Source organism: Camelus bactrianus, chromosome 16, assembly GCF_048773025.1.
Source record: "Camelus bactrianus isolate YW-2024 breed Bactrian camel chromosome 16, ASM4877302v1, whole genome shotgun sequence".
Taxonomy (NCBI): domain Eukaryota; kingdom Metazoa; phylum Chordata; class Mammalia; order Artiodactyla; family Camelidae; genus Camelus; species Camelus bactrianus.
The window spans coordinates 54,772,597-54,792,056 of NC_133554.1; the positions used below are offsets into that span (position 1 = coordinate 54,772,597).

Sequence of the window (19,460 nt, forward strand, 5' to 3'; positions counted from 1 at the left end):
ACATAAAGTGCTTCTTTTTTAATGAAACAAATCCAAAAAGATGTACAGTCAGGCTCAAGTTGTGCAGTTCACAAGCATGGAGAAAACAAACAGAACGACAGAGTTCAGGGCAGGCGGAGCTAACCCAGGACGAGGCTAGACTTGCCACCAGGAGGGTTTCTCCGGGACGGCACCGGGGCCGGCGCCACCGGGCTGGGCACAGGGGCGGCGGGCACGGGCTTCTCCTCGCTCTGCCCCAGGCTGGCCTGCAAGTCTGTGTCCACGTTTTCTAGGAAAACAGAGAATGAAATGAAGGCTACTAAGGCTAATAACTATTCCCGGGGAAGATGCAAAGAGTCTATTTGAAGATGGGTCAAACCATACCTAGAGCTACAAAGAAGAAACCAACAGTCACCAACCATGTGGCCCCTATCCAGGATTAACCATTGTTACTGTTTCCCCATATTTGTCCCCAGGCCTTTGCTGTGTAGCTTCTTTTCTACAGTTCATCAATACATGAAGACATATATACGAGTTGTGTGCATTCCTCTAGTCCATTTGTTTGATGTATGTTTTGTATATATTTTCCAGCAAATAACACAGAACACTGCTTTTGTATTTTACTATAAATGATACCAACTTTAAAAAAAAATTCCTATTTATACACATGGTCATAATTCAGCTTGCTTAATTAACTGCTTTATAGTATATATTAGAGAAGAGTATTTATGATTAACCCTCTACTGATAGCAAAAAACAGAATCAATCCAACCCTTCCCAAGCTGTAATGCGTACACTCTGGAACGTGTGCCCACAGGGACACAGGGCTGTCATCTTCAATTTGAACAGACATTACACACCACCTTTCTGGGTGGTTGTACCAAGGTCTACCCCACCACCCATGTCAAAATATGCTCCCCTTACATCTTTCCACATCTACCACCTGGTAACCACCTTACTTTGACCTCTGCCAAACTGATGCGTGAAAACTACTACTCACTTATTACTAAAGAATCTACTGTCCCCCTACTGAGTGGTAGTAACATCTCTGTAATCAGGTCAGTGCCATTATATTAACCTGGCACTTTCCACATTAAAGTCTTGAGAATTGGTGTATTATTATCCAATATCCTAGCTATCGCTTGGCTGATTCACTGACTTGTGAAATTCCCAGCAAGCATGTATTCTTAACTGGGTAGTTTCTACTGATTCAAAGTCAAGAGTGACTGCAAAAGAAAAGGCACTGGATTTTCTGTGAAAGGTAATTCCTACAGAGTTTGATAATTTGAGGCATGTTAAGACTTATTTTTAATTTGTTAAAGAAACACCAGGTCTCATTTCCATGTTAAAGCATCAAAGTAACTTCAGTTGTGTAATCTAACACCTGCCTTAGAATAATCACACACAAAGAGGCACTTCTAGTGTAGAAAATTAAACACTAATTTATGAGACTTGGGAGAAAAACTACTTTCAGGGTTAAAGACATTTATTCCCTCCTCTAGTTTAGAAGTTCCAAGACCGGAAGTAGTGGAACAGAAATACCGGTTATGGTATGTACTAAGACCTTCCTGTGGTCTCATACTAGACACCAATGAAAAGTACCAACTTCGAAAAAATGTACTTTAAGTTCCTCAAAGGCAAAAACATTAAAAGTACATGTTCCTAAAACCACCTGTACAGAGTTTTGATTTAGCCACCTAAAACCAAGAAGTCCAAGGGGGGGGCCTTAGATCAGAAATACAACATCTCAGACATAGACTACTGCTGCTTTGAAGATTTCATTTGATGAATTTTGGGAACATTTGATAGCACTTATAAGGCATATAATGTCCTATACTATCCAACATGTAAAACTCCAGCATGCAGCTTTCCAAGACAACGGCGCTCAGGGTTATGAACTAAAGCTTGGAGGGAAAGGGCTACCCTTTAGCTTAGCAACTGGGTCAAAGGCGTCAACATCAAGCACCCAAGTCCTCCGACAAAGTGCCCTTAAATAACCCTAAAAACCTACATTTTAAAATAATCTAAGATGACTACAGACCATGAACTCAGCCTGAGCCAGCGTATCCGTTCAAGCTGTTTGATTTCAGCTGCGAGAACACGGCCTCCCCACTGCACAGGATCTAACTGGATTCCACACTGTCCGCACCGAGCAGCTAGTGAGTACTTCTGAAGGACACAAAGTTATCTTTCAGCTCTACCATGGGAGTTTATCTCTGTAAAATGATAAATAAGCTAATTCCCACTAATCTTCTGCTTGTTCCTCATAATTATTGGAACTGTTCTGTCTTTCAAAACTAGGTAACATCCCAAAAAAGAAAAGGGGGAGGAAAAAAGGGCACATGGAGACTAAACAGCAGGCCTTGGTTTAGATGCTTGTTTGTCCAGTCAGAAATACTCCAGCCAGAGAAGGTGGAGGTCCAGTTACTTCATCTGGTTAGTCTACATAATGACATAAGTAAGGGTTTAGAAACTTCTATAGGACTTGACAGAGAAGGCTTTTGTCTACTGAATCCAATAATTTTTAAATGGGGTTTTAAACAAAAACACTTCCACCATAACGTACATCTTTTATACTCCTGACTTGTCTTTCTTCTTTGGCACATCAATAAGGTGACTGAATAGACACCAATGTCAGAAGAGAAAAAATGATGCACCTTAAGGATCAGGAGACTAGAACCACTAGAAGACACAGCAGACCATCAAACTTGCCTGAAGGCAGGGAAAGACTTGGGCCTGAACTTCCTGGAACTTCTCTCCCTCTTTCTGAAAGATTTCAAAAGCCCTCCTTGTAGCCATTCCTGTGTTAACTCCCCAAAAGATGGAGGCAGTATATCCAGAAAAATCTGTTTTATTTAACCTGAGCAGAGTAGCTTAACTTTGCAGTCAAGTTGGCAACAGAACTGGGGCTGACCTTTACTCATCAGACATGTCCCTGAATGATTGTCCCCCTTGTCGTTTTATGACAAATGAGCTAAAAGTAGTAACAGTCAGGAACACAGAATAATCAGGTGGCAAAACTGATTGATCATTTACAAAAAAAGACCTGTCATACTATAGAACTATGTGCTGTTTCACCTGAAGAATCTATAACACACTGAACTGGGGGTACTATTATTAGGACAAATGACACATCTTTTCCTAAGTTCTCACACAGTTCTCTAGGTTCCCCAAATTTCTAATTATAACCATTGGCCAAAATTAGTGAATAAAGATTAGCTGATTCTTGCTAAATAAGGTCTGACAGTAGAAGTATTTCAGAATACAAAAAGCCCAGAATCAGAAAGCCTAGATTTTTTTTTTTTTAACCTCCAGAACAGTCTATCTAAAAAGTGGACAGGAGCAAGTCTAGCCCTTCAGTCCAGTGAGAAAGCAACCTGTCCACTGAGGAAGAACCCAGGTCATGCTCACAGGGGTTCATAAGATTCCCCTCCCATCATGTCCATCAAGAAACACTGAGTAGGGGGAGGTTGTAGCTCAAGCACAGCGCATGCTCAGCATGCATGAGGTCCTGGGTTCAATCCCCAGTACCTCCATTAAAAAAAAATTTAATTAAATAGACCTAATTACCCCCCCAAACAAAATAAAAACCTAAAAATCATCAAAAAAAAATTTTTTTTAAATTAAAAAAATAAAACAAAAAAACACTGAGAGGGCAGAAGAGGAATGTGGTTCTTATATATTTCTGTTTCCTTGGAAGACTGCCTCACAAAATGTAATGGGAGAAAAAGGCCACGAGGAAGCGGCTTTGTTCATCCTCCTGGACCAGAGGGCCCTGTGGCGGCTGCATGTCACCGGGTCAACTTCAGCCTGATTGCTACTGCCCAGCACATGTAACCTTCTCATTACACGCACCAGTAATTCTCTGCTACTCATTAAAGACGTGCCAACAAGTACTTCAAAGACTTAAAATGATTAGCTCCTTTCCACATATAATTGATAATATGGGTGCTAACTGAAAATTTACATCTGCCCGTTAAATCATCATTTATGAGATCATAGGGTTACCAGTGTCTTGCTGGATGAGCACCTCAATATATAATCAAACATGCTTTTTAAATTAAATGCTGTGGGCTGAGCTTGAAATGCCAGAGACTTTTACTAAAAAGCTCTCATTGAGTGTAACAAATGCCAACTTGATTGATATACATATATTCTTAAAGAATTCTCTGGGGTTTTTCCCTTTTCTAGTACATTTCTAGCATTGCTCTCACTGCCGGCCGATACCAAATGTGGACATACATGCTTGCGAACTTTCCAGCTTCATTTTTCTTTCCCCTCCACCTAGAGGAAACTGGCAAAGCCAGCTTCACTCCTCAGTCTCTTTTGCCAAGACACGATTTGAATTAAAATTTCAGTCTATCCTAAAACCATTTATAAAACCAGAAATTGTGATACTTTTCCAGAAGTACTCACCATGAACGTCACCTTCTCCCTAGAAAACAACAACAAAAAAAAAATTAAAAATTTACTTCAGATTTCAATTTTGCAACACATAAATAAAATAATCATAGTTTTCAAAGAGACAATAGCTTCTCTGAACTATTTCACAACTGCAAAATTTTGTTTCCACGTGGTCAAGTTCAGGGTCAGGCTGCCATTACAATAAGCAACCTTTATTCAACCTGGGACAATGCAACACAAAAATACTGCTGGGCAAACTGCCCCAACGCCAGTAACATGCCTGAAACACCAAATAAACCTTAACATTTACGCTGATGACCTAGTATCAGTATTTCAGGGAATCTTTTATCAGAACAGGAAACCAGCAAACCCATCCTTCCATCCCCGCTTCCTTTCTCCCAGTCTAGCTGCTGAGGGGACTCTGTCAAGTCCATAGCCCTCCTACAGGTCCCCCCCGCACTCAGCTGGCTGATGCCTCCAGGTTCTCTGAGGTCCCTACTCAGGAGGATTCCCACCAGGCTTTCCAGACACACACCTGGGGGCTCAGGGGCTGGGCTCACCTGCAGACAACTGATGGTAACACCCATGCTGCCGTCTCCTGGAGCTCAGCTTAAAATGACTGGGCAACATCTGCCCACAACTAAAACAGTCCTTGAACGCAGAAATGCTACTACGTATGAGATTGGTAGCAAATGCGTATGGTCCAGTTTCAAAAATCAATACTGAAGGATGGAGACTAAACCTAACGGTAGAAGAGACAGGTGAACAGACCACTCACCTAGAGCGGTGAGCTACTCTTTATCAGTCTTCCACCACCAATATGCTCAGTTCCTCTCCTGGTGACCTCTGTGTAAAACTCCAGTGGCAGCTCTTAGTACAATAGGGTGGAACTGAATTTCTAAAACTGTATTAACCTCAAAGCCTGTCTTGCCCCCGCTGTTGGCCCACTGACCTTCAGATCTAAGAAGTCTCCAGAGTTTGCTTCAGAAGAGTTCCTTCTCTGGGGTCCAGATGACTCAGAATCTTCCCTGCCACCACTGGACTTTGTACCTGAGTCAAAATGCACCTTCTTAAGGAACACAATGGAAAGAACTGAAGCAAAATACTATTTAATGTGTTAGTTTCATGTTACAAAACGAGCAGACTGTGTTAGGGAGGTAAGTTACGTAGCACATGGACGAAATAACCCGATCTGACGGCAGTCCTTACTCTGCCATCACACAGACTCTCAGTATTTCCCACTTCTTACTCCCAGTCTCTCCGCCAGCGACAAGTTCCAGCAGTTGTTTATCTCATGCTTAAGCTAGATTTTGCTCCTCCGCACAAAGCCAGCTCAGGTGGTTCTGCTGGGCCTGTCCCTTGACCAGTGACCACAAATAAAAATGGTACCTGCCGACTTGGCCCACGACGGGGGATTTTCCTCAGGTGTCCCAAAGATGCTGGAGGCCATTTTGTTCCTCCTCACAGGTTGTTCTGTTGGCTCATCAAAACCTAACGAAAAATTGGATCCACCACCTGGAGGCCGCAAGACCCTAAGAATGATGGCAAAACATCAATTTCAGATCACACCAGAACATTTCTCAGCATAAATGTTTTCAGACACCTTTCACTTCATTTCCCTCACCCACTCATTCTGCTTTCCCCCTGACAAAACAGAGCTGCTACTGGGGAAAAGGAATTGCCTCTATCACGGTATAAATTCAACACTGGATGTTAAGATATGAGACGCTGCTTACACCTGTAGTGAGGCTGGGCACCACACAAGGCAGCTGAAACAGCCTGGCTGGCGTCCCCTTTTAGGAAATTGCGAAAACCTAATGGATCTTGTCCACTGGACACATTTACAAAGAAGTTTAGAAGCACACCTTGTCATTTATTTAAAAAGCAGTTCTATCTTTATTTTCAACAAAATTCTTTAAAATAGAAGAATGGGGGAAGGGTATAGCTCAGTGGTAGAGCACATGCTTAGCATGCAGGAGTTCCTCGGTTCAATCCCCTGCACCTCCGTTTGAAAAAAATATAAATAAATAAACAAATAACCTAATTACTCCCCACCAAAAAAGGGAATATATCCCTGGTTGTAAAAAAAAAAAAAAAAAAAAAAAGTAAAAAGTAAAAAATTTAAAAAAGGAAGACCATACATATAAAAGTTAATTTGACCAATTTAGAAGCCCAAGGAGAGGTGATGATCATCCCTCCTTGTCTCGACATTGCCAGCAAGCCCTGTGTGCACACTTGCACCTCACTCTTCTCACTAATCACCTGAGCGACCAGCCACAAGGAGAAAGTTAACGTGAAACTGTCCAGGCCTCCAGGGCAGGCCCCATACCACCCATGATATTTACACACCATCCATAGCTTTTTTGTTTGACAGGGAAACACAGCACTCTCACATTTCCACAGCTTCTTGCCACAGGCTGACCAATTTGCCCCCTCCTTGGAAAAAATTTAATTTGTCATGCCACCGCTCAAAACACAGAAAATGGAGATGGCTTCACGGAAAGATTTTCTCACTACAGATTCAGTTCCTTTACTGGTAATGGAAGCGGTCTGTTTTTCTATTTCTTAAATCATTTTGAGTAAGAAACATTTTTCTGGGAATGTGTTCGTTTTTATCTAAGTTTCCAAATAAATATGGCCATCATTTGTAAACTCAGCTCCTTATATTAGAAAAGAAAGGGAAAATTAAATACTTTAGGTATCAACTTTTCTAAGTACTGCTCTAGAGGCATCCCTGATTTTTTTTTCCTTTGCTATTGTTCCATTCTAAACATTTTCTGATTTCCAATATTTTTTTGACCCATAAATTATTTAAAAGTGCATTTGTCGGGGAGGGTATAGCTCAGTGGTGGAGTGCATGCTTAGCATGCAAAGGTCATAGGTTCAATCCCCAGCACCTCCATTAAAATAAATCATAAATAAACCTAATTACCTACCCCCCCAAAATTTAAAAAACTCCTCTAAAGTAAAATAAAAGTGCATTTGTGAGTTTCCAAACTTAAGATCTTTCTAGTTCACTGATTTCCAGCTTTTAATTGTAAAGCTGACAAAGTCTGTATACTTGTTCCTTTGAAATTTGATGTGTTTTATGGCTTAATATGCAGTCAATTTTGTAAATCTTCTGTATGTGCTTGAAAAGAATGTATATTTGCCAGTGTCTACTAGATAAAGCCTGTTGGTCGAGTTGTTCAAATCTACTCATTTTTAAATATGTTTTATCACTTACTGAGAATCTTACCAACTACTGCAATGGGGATTTTGTCATTTTCTCCTCAGAAATCTGTCAAGATAGAGTTCTCTCTCGAAAAGACAACTACTGAGTATTTTATGTAGTTCAGTATGGAGAACTGAACTGGGGTAACTGGCTAGCCATTTTGATTAAACAAACAAAATATATATCCCTAACTCATTTCATTTACCAAAATAAATTCCAGCTAGGTCAAACATTTCAATTTAAAGACTAAAAACAGAGATACCAGAAGAAAACACGTACGAGTCTTGAAGAAATGGGCTTTCCTTCTAAGCACAAGATGAAAGCCAGAAACCATGAAAAATGGACAGATTAAACTTGGCAAAAATACACATACTTGATAAAAGATAATATAAATGCTTTTTAAAATAATTAGAAGAATCACAAGAGAAAATGGACAAAAGGTATTCACAGACAATTAAAAAATATGGATAGTCTCTAAAGGTTAAAAATTCAAATTCACTAGCAAATAAGTGACATTTAAAACAAAAGGATTTTTTTTTTTGCTTACTAGACTGTTAAAGATGAAAAATGGTGGGGAGGGGAAGGGTACAGCTCAGTGGCAGAGTGCATGCCTAGCGTGCACAAGGTCCTGGGTGCAATTCCAAGTACCTTCATTAAAAAAAGAAAAAGAAAAGAAAAGAAAGCCCATTCCCAGCATGAATTAAAGTGTGAGAATATAAATTTGCACAAACGTTCTAAAGGACATTTTGATAAAACATATCAAATGTTTAAGTTTGCATCTTACATGAACCAGCATTTCTACTTTCAGAAGTTATCCTAGGAAGACCATCAGACACACATACTTGCAGGCACAAGGCTTGGTTAAGCCGAGGCAGAACGGAAGGAAATCAGACAAAAGCTGCCTCTCAACCACATTTCAGTTCTAACCCATCTTCACCAATCTCGTCAGGCCACTTTCTTCACTACTCCATGAACTGTTCTGGCTTATCTCCACCTCCCAGATTTCTTCCTGCCCAGAGCACTCTCCACCCCTTCCTCAGTGACCATTTCAAATCCAGCCCATTTCTTAAGCCTCCTCCACGAAGCCAAGTGGTAGAGCGCTCCAAGATCCTGAAGAATGACAAGTAGAAGATGTTAGAAATCCTTTCCTTTTAGTCACCAACTCTTTCTGTAAAGGGTCAAATAGTAAATATTTTTGGCTTGTGGGTCATTTGGTCTTTTGCAACAATTCAGCTCCATCCCATAGCACAAAGGCAGCCATGGACAACATGAAAACGATGTGTGGCTACGTTCCAATAAAACTTTATATTTATGGACACTGAACTTTGATTGACATGTCATTTTCGCAAGTCATGAAGGATTCTTCTTGCTTTTGTTAACCATTTATAAATGTGAAAATCAGATGCCAGCTGAGCTTGACCCTAGAGGTGGTAGTACGCTGGGCTCTGCACTATCTAGTTCAACAAAACAGCCTCATTTTTAAGAGAACAAAGTCAGGCCCTGAGAAGCTCTAAATAAATTGCCCAACATTAGCTGAGTAACAGAAATGGGGCCAAAACCCTAATCCTCAGTCCCTGGCAGGCACATAAGTGCTCAAAGTGCTTCAATAGAGGAAACACTCAATCCCATTTTTCTCTTTAAACTACAAATCTATGCTATGTAGTTGGTGCTTTGATTACCTTTTTTTGTTTTCTAGTTTTTCTAGACTGAATATATTTCTTCTGTAAGTCCTCTAGTGTCCCCCCCCCCTAAATCTAATATTCATTATCTGTTCATATTAAAATTCAATACTCAATTTACATTAAATAAAAATACCGGGGTGGGGTGGGGTGGGTATTATAGCGCAGTGGTAGGGCGCCTGCTTAGCATGCACGAGGTCCTGGGTTCAATTCCCAGTACCTCCATTAAAAAAAAAACAAACCCTAAAAAAGTCATTATTTTCCCTATTATAGGGGGGAAGACCCATAGACCCATTGTGCTTTTTGTAACATGTAAAACATTTAAAACCCCACTTTTTTTTTTTTTGTCAAGTCTCAGATATGAACTATCCACTTAGACTAAATTCATCATGTGAATCAAGATAAATGTGTTCAGGCATATCTTTCATAAGGATAATTTTAGGGTTTGCTAATTAAATTGTTTAAATCATAAAGCTATGTTATACATTCTTGAACAGGCTTTCTCTCATATTAAGAGTTTGAAACGAATAGGTTTTTATTGTTTGTATCTCAAATCACCAGACACTTGAAATGTTAACAATCAGCATTAACTTGCTTCCCTGTCAGCCCCTTCACTCCCTAGAGATTAGATCAATTTTTTTCCTTACTATCATAATTAAACTCTCATGAATTATTTTAGCCAGCTGAAAACCTTCAAAAACCTAAAGAGCCAGGAAATATTTTTTGGCCTTAAAAAAAGAAAAGACACTAGCACCCAACTGCCAGGTTAAAAAGAAAGCGAAAGCTCTGACCGGCCCAACTTTTTAAAGGTCTGTGTTCCTCTTGCCATAGCAGGTACTACCTACTCCGATGACGTCAGTGTTGTAGAGCCCATGTGTAACGGCGAGACATCCCCAAACAAAGGATCTGGCTCATAAGGCAGAAATTATTTCAATTTTATTTTTTAAGATCCTGCTATTCTTTCTGAATGATACATTCAACAACGTAATCAGGATTACGTATCTTGAGACTCAACGAAAATGCGTCCATGCACTGCGGATAGCAATTTTCAGAAAATCACTCTTTTTCTTTCTTCTCTCTTTAAATCCCACAGTTCCCGTATAACCTCTGCAGATCATTCCCTACCACAGTAAATTTACAATGTGTTTATGGAGACAGGAAAATGTTACTGGAGAAGTTTAGGAGAATTAAGTGAGACTATACAAGAAGGAAAGGTAGGAAGTAAATAAAAAGACAATGCTACAGTCTTGAGATCACAATATTGGAAGGAAATTGATGACAAAAGGTGAATGAAAACATTTATTTTGCAGAACCAAAAACCATTCATGGCTCACATTTCAAAGATACATATCAGAAAACCTAGTGAGGATTCATTTGACATGGTTAAATTCTTTATGAAGCACTAAACTGCACTCAACCCCAAAGGATAAAACCTCAGATTTTTTACTATAATGTGTAGAATTTCATATTTCAATCATTGCAGTCTGACCAGCATAAAGTTGACCTCATGGCACAAAATGAAAAACCAAGGTTCAATTTGTTCCAGTGTCCTCTGAAGAAAAAATGATCTCATTGCAAGGATGACAACAGAAGAGGGAGTGACCAGTATTTCTGTAGGTCTACCCTACTTAAGTTCCCCTTCCTCCCAGTAACCCACTAATTTAGTTTTTTTAATCTTTCCTATTCTTTTCTACATTGTGAAAGGGAAAGGAATGGGTTGAAAAGGAATGTCATTTCCAACACCCCCTTTTAAGACTCTGCTAAGGCCTGCTTTTTGTCCCCAAGGTCTCCAACCCCTGTGAGACACTGCTATTTCACGGCTGTCTTCCTAGCCCCACAAAATGGCTCCCTTTGTGCCACTTGCCCAAGACCTCAAGGCTGGCCACACATGACTGCTGGTCGTGATCAATGAAGAAGAGATACCCAGAAAAATCTAAGCTTCCTCAACGCCTTGAGCAGGATCCCAGAGACGCCTTATCCCACCTTAAGGAACAGCGTGCATGCTATCAGCCGAGACAATGTGGACGTCTTCCAAGGAATCCAAGCCCTTCTACCAAGTTAGGCAAGTGCTTGGAAAAGGGTCCCAGTCCAAACACTGTGCCCAGTGCCCCCTTCCCCAAACGCAGTGGCATGAGTGGTCAGAAAGGCCCCGGCTACGCAGGTGGAGATAGTACGGAAGAGACAATGGATGTCTCCGGCCCCGCCCAAGAAAAGGAAACCTCCTCCCGCAAGGGAACCGGGGCTAGGGCTGAACTCATTTGGCAAACGTCAAAGCCGGGAGCGAAAAGGTGGGATTCAAAGACCGAGGTCCTAAGGTTTGAGCGCAGAAAAACCCAGTTGGACCGACTCGCTCCCCCTCCCGTCCGGAGGTGGGCGCGGGAGGGGAAGGAGCAGGGGTCTTTCCTTTGTTAGCAGAGGGGAGGCACTTCGCAGAGGGCTGACGACTGGGTCCTGAACGGGGGGTGGGGGTCGCGATGACCAGCCCCGCCCGAGTACTAATACCACCTGCTGGGAGGGCCCAAGCGGGTTAGAGCAGCAAGCCGGACCTGATTGCTGCGGCTGCAGGATCTGACTGCCACGCCGGGCGCGGGGCCGCCACCTGCCTCGGGCCAGAGGCATGAGCGCGTGGCCGGGGGTGGGACAATGGGGCCTGATCGAGGAGCCCCGAGGGCTGCCCGGGCACCTGAGGCCCAAGCCCACTGCCCTGCCGCCCGGCCCGCAATGCCGCCAAGGGGAGAAAGTGAATCCTTCTCGGCACGCAACGACTAACGAAAATCCGCCGCGCTGCAACCTCTAGTGGCCCCGGCCCTCTCCTGCCCCTCGCTCCGGGGTAGGAATGAATGGGAGAGGAGCAGCAATTGGGCGGGGCCGGACCGCCAAGCTTGCCCGCGGCACAAAGGCGGTGCCGGTGGCTGAGACCCGCCGCCCAGCCGGGCGCGAGCGCAGCGCCCCGGGCACGTTACGGCCAACGACCGGCCGCCTGACCCACCCGGCCCCCTTGAGCAGTGGCCCTCTCTCCCCTGAGCCCCGCCGCCTCACCGGGAGCTATTCCTGCTGTTAGGGTCGACGCCCTTGAAGGTGGTGGTGGTGGTCATGGCGCCGAGGAGGGAGGTAGGCTGGCGCGGGAGCAGAGCGCTGAAAGGGTCTGGTCGGAGGGGTGGAGAGCAGCTTCCCACCCCAACGCCGGCCACTGCTGCAGGAGCTTCTGCTGCCTGCTACCTTCCCGGCCCCCGTCTTTATAGAGCTCACAAACCCCGCCCCCGCCCCGCCAGCATTGGCTGATTCAAAGGGTTCTCTTCGCTCCAATTGGCTCCCTGGAGTGCCAAGCATCATGCAGCGTCAGGACGGGCTGAGGCGTCCCCTGCTCAGCCTAAACCCGCCCCCTTCCTGGTCTGGGAAGGTCTAGGGACGTTCCCCGTCCCCCACCCCCAAGTCTCAGAGATGATTGGACAAAGGGCAAACCTGCCCGGCGCCCGATACAAGTTTTGCTCGCTGTCACTTATAAAACTTACCCGATAGAGGGAAAAGCTCTGGGCGAGTTAGCCGAGGCCGGATTTATCTTTACCATTCACATACTTGCCTTTACTCGTAGTGGGATAGCAAAGGCATGCTCATTAAGGGATTACAATTACTGCTGTAAATTGACATTTACTGAATACCTACTATGTGTCCTGTTTGGAAATCTGACAATACCAAAGCAGCAGCACTATGAGTCAGCAACAGAAAGCACGCCGAGATGATCCCTTCTAAAACGACTGTAAATTCTTTACATTTTAATTGTTACTATTTAGCTGTAATGGGTGGTGCACTCACTAGACGAAAATTGCAGTCGTTCCGATTTGAGGGCCTGTTCTAAGGCTAGTTAATGCCCAGCTGGGGGGAATGGCCACATCCCTTGCTACCAAGACTATCCGGGCAGCCCAGGCCTCTGCAGCTGTTTATAACCCTTAAGTCATGACTCTTCCATCTGTCTGGGTAAATCTATCCCTGCAACAAATGCAGACACACTTGGAGGGCTCAGGAATGACTGTTTACAAGATCGCAATAGGAAAGTCTTGGGCAAACAAGAAGGGAGTCCTTCCCAAGTCATGCTGTTCCCTCAAGGCAGATCTCTCTCTCAGTATTTCCGTAACAAGTGAACTACATTCCTCTTTGTCTGGTCTCCTCCTTTCCAGCTGAAGTTTGAGTTGGTTAACCACTCTCCTGGGCTTTTACACAAACGTCAGAGACAAGTTCCTCACTTCTGGAAGCCATGAGCCATGTCTTTATGTGCTTACCACAAAAGCATGAATCTCACCACTTATTTGGATTCAAATCTTCCCTTTCATAAATATTGAGCCTTAATTTCCAAAAACTTAAAAAAAAATTGTGCGCATGCATCCCCTCCTCAAACATCATACAATTATTAACTAGGAAGTAGTGGAGTATGATGGTTGCCAGCTCAGGATCTCAAAGGAGAAATTCAGGGTTGACTCTTGCCTTTTCTGAGCACTAGTTTCCTAATCTGTAAAATTAGGACAGACTAGTGTCTAGACTCCATAGAGTTGTGAAGACTGAATGAGGTAATGGATGTAAAGCGCATGTCTTGACATAACAAGTCATCAAAGGAATCGCCATTTTTATTATGACTTACTTGGAAAGTAATCACAACGTTTTAACAATCTGAAATTGTTTTCTGTAAGTTAAATGAGGGGTTTGGACTTGACTTAGAGGCCATTTTGGCCTAAACTTTTGAGTTTGTATTGACTTGCCTTATTTCCTCCATTCCCTGTATTCCAGGAGTAAACAGATTTGTGTAGTAATACAGCATTGGAGTGGAAACCAAAAGAGGTTCTGCCCTCTTCCGATTTAAGACACTTCTAGGTCATTTATACCCTTGAGCCCAATTTCTTCATCTGTAAAATGGGGTTAACAGCACCTATTCTGTGAGGGTTGGAACAAGGTAACTGTTAAGAATACTGTACTCTGTAAATGAAAGCTTTCTATTAGAGGTACCTCAACCTGGCTGCACATCAGAATAACCAATGAGCTTTTAAAGAATATAAATGAATGCAAGGCCCCAGAGATCTACTGAATTGGAATTTCCAGGTGTAGGGTCCAGTCAATCATGGATATCTGTAATAAGTTAAACAGGTAATGCTCAACATACATCTTGGGCTGAGAACCTTGGCTTCAAAGGTAAGCAATCAGGAACCCCTTTTAATCTAGTCTGAATTATGAAGAGTAAATTTATATAAAACAGACACCTGATTAAGGCCATCTCAGGCAGGCCTGTTGGGAACATTCACTGTATTTTAAAGTAAAATTGCCTGAAATTTCCAGAATAACTAGTCCTCCTACCTAGTTTTGCCTATAATCACTGTACTCCACTTTCTGCTGCAAGATGGAGAGTTGGGGTAAAACAGATATATGTAGCTCTGTTACAACCTTTGCTCCATTTGACCAACTCAGTTGAAATTGGAACATTAATAAAATTACATTTTGTCCAAAAAGGTCAACACAGATCAGGGTCAAAAGGTGTAAAAGGATGGGACAATGTGAACATCTGCTTATAAAATCATGAAGGCCCACCATTATGAGTTTTAAAATAACATCTAGGGTATTAATACAAAATTTGTTTCAGATTCTCAGGTTAACCAATAAATCTGAATAGAAGACAGATGAAATCTTATGACAAGGAATGGTCTAACAGCTATTTTATGACCTACAGCAGTGTTTTTCAAACTTACATGAAGCAGAATCCAAATACATAGAATAGATTAACAACAGAGCAGCTGTGACTGAACCTGGGCAGAGTATCGCAAATCCTGGCCCTCTCTGCTTCCCCTTGTCCTTTGTCACTCTCCACTGTGTCCCCCTCTTTTTGCACAACCTCAGAGTTCTGTAAGATGCAATTTGAAAACCACTGCCCTATATATGCAGGCCCATTTTCACCTGCCTCATAAATATAGTTACGGGGAGGCGAATGAGCAGTTGCCTACATTTTGAACTCTTTAAGCAGCAAGTGCTCTTCAATTTCCCTTAGTCCCATGCTGCCACTTCCTTATCATACTCAAAGTACTATTCTCCCATTTGTTAAGTCAATACAGAAAGCCTAGTAATCAGCTTTCCCAAAAGCGGTGTAAACCCAACATTTTCATAATTTCCTCAGAACACAATATATTATTCTGCAGCAGGTGGCAAAAAATCTTAAATCTACTATATAAGAGATGTCAGAAAATGTTTAAAGCCGTAATAAATTTTCCTTTAACATAGACAGGAATCCTGTTGGTTTTTACGTTTGTTGCTGGGTGTGTGGACAGTTTTATTCGAGAATGTAATGCACAACTTACTCAAAATAGAACAATCTACAAGTTGTTCTTCACCACTTGTGCCTAAGGTAATACCTAAATTGTAACCAAATGCACAAATATGCACTAACATAGCATCTCTTGGTTCTCAAACATGTTTTTGCCTTAAGTGTTACCAGCTTTCCCACTAATATGCAGTGTTCTGAATCCCCCATAATTTCAACTTGCCCCTATTTATTCCAAAATGCCAGAGGAAATCGGCATTCCACATGGCCTCATTACTGGGACTTATCCTACCTAGATTCTACGATCAGGTTTGAAATAATCTTAGAATAGTGTCTTTCACTGTGAACCAATACACACATATTAGGTTGGACCATGTGAAACTGCAGATATTTGACTATTTTTGACCTACATGAATAGTTATTGCTTATGTTCAAACCATAGTTTAATATATGCTCTTAATATTTTCTATTCCTTATTATCAAAAGAAACTACTGGGAAAAAAAATACTGGCCATGTGCTTTTGAACTTGGTTAAGTAACAATTAACGAATGGCCCAACAATAAGTATTTCTAATAAGCCTCTCTTCTCAATCCCAGTATTGCAGGGTGCCCCTTAAGTACATCACTCACACATACATTCTGTATCCATCACTCCTAAAGCCAAATTTAGTATGCATCTGTCCATTCTTTTCTTAGCTGTTTCCTCACCAGGGGGGAAAAAAAAGATCAATGCCACTGAGAGAGCCAGAGACAGCCCAAGGAGTTTATTTTCTCTTAAAACTCATTTGCCATTGAACAAATCAAATGAAGCAACCCAGACGTCTCAAATATGGCAAATGGCTTTGTCATATTCCTGCCTTCTCTTTATTCAAAGTTAAGGTAAACAAAATGGTACATACAACTCTAAGGTCTGACATGCCCTTCTCATCACTCTGAACTGGAGAGGGAAAGCATGATTCCTGTCTTCCCATTATTTCCTCCTCCTCCTCTCAGGCTTAATGCTGAGAGAGATTACGTGGTTAGTCTTCTTTCCCCAGGTTCATGATACTATTTCTCTATTGAATAAAGCAAAAAACAAAACAAAACTAAAACACCAAAGAACAAAAAAATCTAACCCATCTGTCCTGTTCTCCTAAGATGAATTTAGCCTCTTTTGCAAAAACTGCTAAAATTATAAACATAAAATAACTTAAAAGGGTATGCCCAAAGGGTGGGAAAATTCTTAATATTCCGAAGTCTATAACCTATTGCAGTTAGTCACATGATATGCCTTAAAAATATCAACTGCAAAGAAAATATTACATGAAAATTCTTGAACTTTGAACTGTTTTACAATGGCTCTAAGGGTATAGGAAATTGTAAAATGATCCCATACAGTCACATGTCACTGCTTACAGGGAAATAACACTCTACATTCCAAGTAATAGATTAAATTCCTAACCTGTTTATAGACTCCTTGCTAGTTATGTTCCACTATGAGGAACTCTTTTCATTAGTTAACCACTACACAGACTAAAGTCTCATTATAAAACACATTTATTTCTTACATCCAAGGACTAACCCTCAAATCACCTAATCAAAATGCTGAAGGATCTTGTGGATGGGTCCTTTGGTTCTTCAAAGTATTAAATAATCATTAAAATGCTGAGGATTGTTTTTCCTTAAAGACTCATTAGGGCACAATTTAGTATTAAGCCTTTATTTTAAAACCTAAAGAGACAAAGACTGTATTCCATTTTTTAAATGAATAGAAAGTGCAGGCCAACTGGTAGAGATTACAGTATTCAGTTGAAGCCTCAGCATCCTATGGCAGAGGCCGTACTTCACACTGAAAATAATTTTTATTTAAAAAGCTCAGTATGTGGGAGGCACTGTGCTAGGCAACTAAAACACCCATCATCTCATTTAATCTTCAGCATAAAGTGATTAACTCTTAAGAGTTGTGAGAATGTCTTGCAGAATTGCTTCTCAATACCATATTGCTTTGAAAATGCATTTCTGGGGGTAGGGCCCAGGCGCTGGTATTTTTTAAAAGCTCGTCAGGGGATTCTAACGCAAAACCATGATCCAGAATCACTGTTAGTCATGTTTAAAAGTAGCATCATCCTAACTCAAAAATAACCCTCAGCGGCACAGCTGGCCCTCTCCAATACCCTAGAGCCCCACAAAGACCTTGGAAAAACTTTCCAACAGCCCTCCCTCAAATCCTGGGATTCCACTATCTTACTGACCTCCTGCTGTCAGTCTCCCAAATAATTAGACTTTGACTCAAGACTCCAATTTCCCCTCCAAGTATGTTTACTCCTTCCTGTTCCATTCAACTTCATCCTCTTTAGATAGAACATAATCTGATCATCCAATTAAAGTAACTTCCATGAAAATATAAACAAGAAAAATAATGAGCCAAATAACTTGACAGTCTTGTTTCTAAAACATTGCTAATGTCTTGTTTTGGCCTCTAGCAGCTTGTATGAACATGAGGGATGCTTGAGAATAAACATTATCTCCCTATACAGACAGTGTTTCACTTAGATACTATTTGCTACTTTTAGGATGTAAACATGTGAGGTAAGCAAGCACAGCCAGAAAGGGTTCAGCCAAATTGTTCTAACACTCAACCAAAACAGCAGTATAACTCCCATCATTTGAACCTCCCTTCCCAAGTCAAAAAAATTAAAATGCTAAAATTACTTTCAGCATTTTCAATAATTCACTTATTTTCAAAGTTTTTTTTTTTTAAGTGCTCCATAAGTTTTCCCATAGAGTATGGTTTTTTGGTTGGCAATTTGTGAAATAGGGTGAGGGCAACAACCAAGAAAAGTTCATTTAAAAAGAAAATAGGGAGCATCTTAATTAGTTACACACTGACCCAAATATCAGCAAGCTACAACATACTATATTATGAAACAGTGCCTTTTCCACACATTTCCCTATAGTTTTTAAAAATTCTACAGAAAATTTCCCTAGTATGAAATAATTTATTTTAAAGTTTACCTTCCCCTAACATGGCAAAAACTCAGACATGACATTAGTTAGTAAATTCCTCCCATTAAATAACTCAATTTAAGACTCCCTTCGATAATAAAGTTCTCTGGCTTGAATTTCAATCCTAATTTAAGTTTTTAGGACAATAAAATTTCACTATTTAATAGTTATCTACAGCAACAAGAAAGTGCACTTACATGATCTCTTCTAAGAATTCTTGGGGACAGGCTTAGGTTGGTAGCACTATATATATATATATATATATGAAAATAAAACTTCAGTTGATTTCAGAGTAATATATATACAGCCAAAAACCTATGGAATTTCTGTCTCTGGGGACGCTCATTCACTATAGAAATGGGGAATCTAAAAAAGACCATATTGCAACAGAGGTAGAGTGAATTAAGTAAATGACAAGATACGATATTTCATAAGGACTGGATCCAAAAAGGCCACATTGGTAAGAATGGGAATTCAGTTTCTTGTTAACTGATAGTGAAAAGTTCAATTAATAAGCATTAGAAATCCTTATTTCTAGTCCCACTTTTAGAACCATGTGTGATAAATAACCCTCTGGACCTCAGCCTCATCTTTAAAACGGATTAAAATTAGATGATCTTTACATATCTTTCCAGCTCTAATATCTTGTTTATTCGTACTGTGGCTGTTATCTTTCCCCATACACTTGAATTTAAAAACAGCAGTGCCCTATATATTTAAGGCTGTAAAAATGGATATATGTAGGTAAATATTTTCTGTCCCTCAACATCCTCAAATAAGGAATAAAATCTCTATTTTTAGGTTAGGGAAGATTTACCATGAGACAAAATGTGGTTTAGAATGATGAAGTGATTTATCAGTAAAATTAGCAAAATAATTTTTTTCCTAGCTGTATTACTAACCC

General features: G+C 41.0%; 1 protein-coding gene across 1 annotated transcript; it reads right to left on the reverse strand.

Moving 5' to 3' along the window:
* Positions 1-3: 3 nt before the first annotated feature.
* JPT1 (Jupiter microtubule associated homolog 1) lies at positions 4-12,503 on the reverse strand. The gene is made up of 5 exons (XM_074343660.1): positions 12,316-12,503; positions 5,773-5,915; positions 5,336-5,433; positions 4,396-4,414; positions 4-268 (listed from the first exon to the last, which is right to left on the reverse strand). The coding sequence occupies exons 1-5, from the start codon at positions 12,369-12,371 to the stop codon at positions 120-122; spliced, it is 465 nt and encodes a 154-aa protein (XP_074199761.1). The 5' UTR covers positions 12,372-12,503; the 3' UTR covers positions 4-119.
* Between the last annotated feature and the right edge of the window lie 6,957 nt (positions 12,504-19,460).

Bases quoted from the DNA above. Each gene is read 5' to 3' on its own strand.
- JPT1 (XM_074343660.1), bottom strand. From the start codon at position 12,371: ATGACCACCACCACCACCTTCAAGGGCGTCGACCCTAACAGCAGGAAT. The intron at 5,916-12,315 runs GTGAGGCGGCGG...CATCATTCTTAG, and splicing joins AACAGCAGGAATAGCTCCCG to GGTCTTGCGGCCTCCAGGTG. The intron at 5,434-5,772 runs GTACCATTTTTA...ATTTTGACTCAG, and splicing joins GTCGTGGGCCAAGTCGGCAG to GTACAAAGTCCAGTGGTGGC.